This window comes from Gorilla gorilla, chromosome Y, assembly GCF_029281585.2.
Source record: "Gorilla gorilla gorilla isolate KB3781 chromosome Y, NHGRI_mGorGor1-v2.1_pri, whole genome shotgun sequence".
NCBI classification, from domain to species: domain Eukaryota; kingdom Metazoa; phylum Chordata; class Mammalia; order Primates; family Hominidae; genus Gorilla; species Gorilla gorilla.
The window spans coordinates 17,487,391-17,490,068 of record NC_073248.2 but is presented as its reverse complement, the minus strand read 5'-3'; the positions used below and the strand labels follow the sequence as shown (position 1 = coordinate 17,490,068).

At 37.1% G+C, this 2,678-nt stretch overlaps 1 protein-coding gene across 1 annotated transcript; it reads left to right on the top strand.

Annotated features, from left to right (window-relative positions):
• The first annotated feature begins 281 nt into the window (after positions 1–281).
• Positions 282–2,154, top strand: LOC129530295 (heat shock transcription factor, Y-linked-like). Its single transcript, NM_001425380.1, has 2 exons — positions 282–862; positions 1,342–2,154. Exons 1-2 carry the CDS (start codon positions 350–352, stop codon positions 1,513–1,515), a joined length of 687 nt encoding a protein of 228 aa, NP_001412309.1. The 5' UTR covers positions 282–349; the 3' UTR covers positions 1,516–2,154.
• Positions 2,155–2,678: the final 524 nt, after the last annotated feature.

Genomic DNA, 2,678 nt, shown 5'->3' with positions numbered 1-2,678 from the left:
GTCAGGAAGAACATTGGATTTATTTCAGGGATTGAGGACATTATTTTCTTATTTATTTAAATAATGACGCAGGGAAGAGATTTTTGCAGCTTACATCGTGTAAGTGAGCAGTCTATATTTTATTTTCACTGGATACATTTCTCAGATTGGGAAGGAAACCCTTTGGGCTAGATTTTTGTTGGTTGCTAGGAGACCTAAGTCCGCTTGTGATGTCATTGTTACTCAGCTTGGGAACCATTGTGATGGTCTAGATAAGTTTACACGCCTAGGCCTTCTGAAGCAGCATTTGAAGCTGCAGTCTTGAAAACCATGCAGGCCGGAAGAGTAGATAAAGAAATATTTATCTGAGATGGCACATGTTTCTTCAGAAACTCAAGATGTTTCTCCCAAAGATGAATTAACTGCTTCAGAAGCCTCCACTAGGTCTCCAGTGTGTGAACACACCTTCCCTGGGGACTCAGACTTACGGTCAATGATTGAAGAACATGCTTTTCAGGTTTTGTCACAAGGATCCTTGTTAGAAAGGCCACCTTACACAGTTTGTGTCTCTGAGCCAGATAAAGATGATGATTTTCTTTCTCTGAACTTTCCCAGGAAACTTTGGAAAATAGTGGAAAGTGACCAGTTCAAGTCTATTTCATGGGATGAGAATGGAACTTGCATAGTGATTAATGAAGAACTCTTCAAGAAAGAAATTTTGGAAACAAAGGCTCCTTACAGAATATTTCAAACTGATGCTATCAAAAGTTTTGTTCGACAGCTCAACCTTTATGGATTTAGTAAAATTCAACGGAATTTTCAAAGATCTGCCTTTCTAGCCACCTTTCTGGCAGAAGAGAAAGAATCCTCTGTCTTAAGCAAGGTATTTGACATATTTGAGTTACCACTATATGTAAAGTATATATGTAATTTTACTTTGTGCATAGGTAAATATGTTAATACATGCAGTAAGACCAGCTTTTGAAAATTATATAAAATATTAAGGTAGAAGTTATTTTTTTGAAATTATTGTGTTCAGCTTGAACGTTAACCTTTTAGTGTTTTAAGAAATTTTGCTAACAACTTTGAATCTTACCAGTGAACTCCAAATAAATGTACCAAAGCCACTTAATGAAATATTACTATTAATATATAACATGTTTTCACTTGAGGGCTTAACAACTTGAGAGGTTTTTGCCAATAAGCACGTTCTTAAAAATAGTAAACGATGTTTATGAGTTATTTGATGACATTAAGTTTGTGTGATGAAAGAGAAATCTGATATTTGATGTGTTATGTTTGTTATTTGCACTTGTCTCTTGGCTTAAAATGGTACTGAATTATGTTTTTCTTTGGTTTTAGTTAAAGCTCTATTATAATCCAAATTTCAAGCGTGGCTATCCCCAACTTTTAGTAAGAGTGAAGAGAAGAATTGGTGTTAAAAATGCTTCATCTATATCTACTCTATTCAATGAAGATTTCAACAAGAAGCATTTTAGAGCAGGGGCTAACATGGAGAATCTAATTCTGCCTTAGCTGCTGAAGCTAGTGAAGAAAGTTTATTTTCAGCCTCTAAAAATTTAAATATGCCTCTAACAAGGGAATCTTCTGTCACACAGATAATTGCAAATTCATCTGTCCCAATTAGAAGTGGTTTCCCTCCTCCTTCACCTTCAACCTCAGTTGGACCATCAGAACAAATTGCAGCAGATCAACCTGCTATTTTAAATCAGCTGACCACTATTCATATGCACTCTCATAGTACCTACATGCAAGCAAGGGGCCACATTGTGAATTTTATTACAACCACAACTTCTCGATACCACATAATATCTCCCTTACAAAATGGCGATTTTGGGCTGACAGTGGAACCATCTGCTGTTCCCACACGATATCCTCTGGTATCAGTCAATGAGGCTCCATATCGTAACATGCTACCAGCAGGCAACCTGTGGTTGCAAATGCCTACGATCGCTGATAGATCAGCTGCCCCTCGTTCCAGGCTAGCTCTTCAACCATCACCACTGGACAAATATCACCCTAATTACAACTGATCTGCCATTAAAAGAGGACCAGATTATGAATGATGACAGAGACTAACATTTACATTGACAAAAAACCCTAAAAATTTCTGCAATTATCTTATTGAACAATAAAATTGCATGTTTACTTCTATGTTTGCTTTTCCTTTATTTCTAAAAGTATGGTTAAGAAAAAAATGACATTTTGTTTCAGTGGGAGGCTATTGTACTCCTTTTTAGCAAAAATATATATGGGCTTTTTGGTCCTTTGAAAGCAAATTTGACATGTGCCTTTGTAAGTTAAATAATTTATTTCTCTAAAGAGGAAGAAATAATAAAGTTTTGGGGTCCATTTTCTGCTGAAACAACACAATACCACTGCCTGGGTAATTTGTAAAGTAAACTTACTTTGCTCACTTTTCTGGAGGCGGGGAAGTCCAAGGGGTTGCATCTGGTGAGATCCTCTTTCTACGTTACAACATGGCAGGTCGGCCTCCTACGGTGAAGGGCATGAGATGAACAGAAAATTGGGGCCAAACTCATCCTTTGATCCAAAGCCTACTGACACAACAACTAACTTGTTCTCCGTATAATACCATCAAGTCAGTCATGAGTTTGCACCCACATGGCTAATCAACTCTTAAAAGTCCTACCTCCCAACACTATGACAATGGAGAC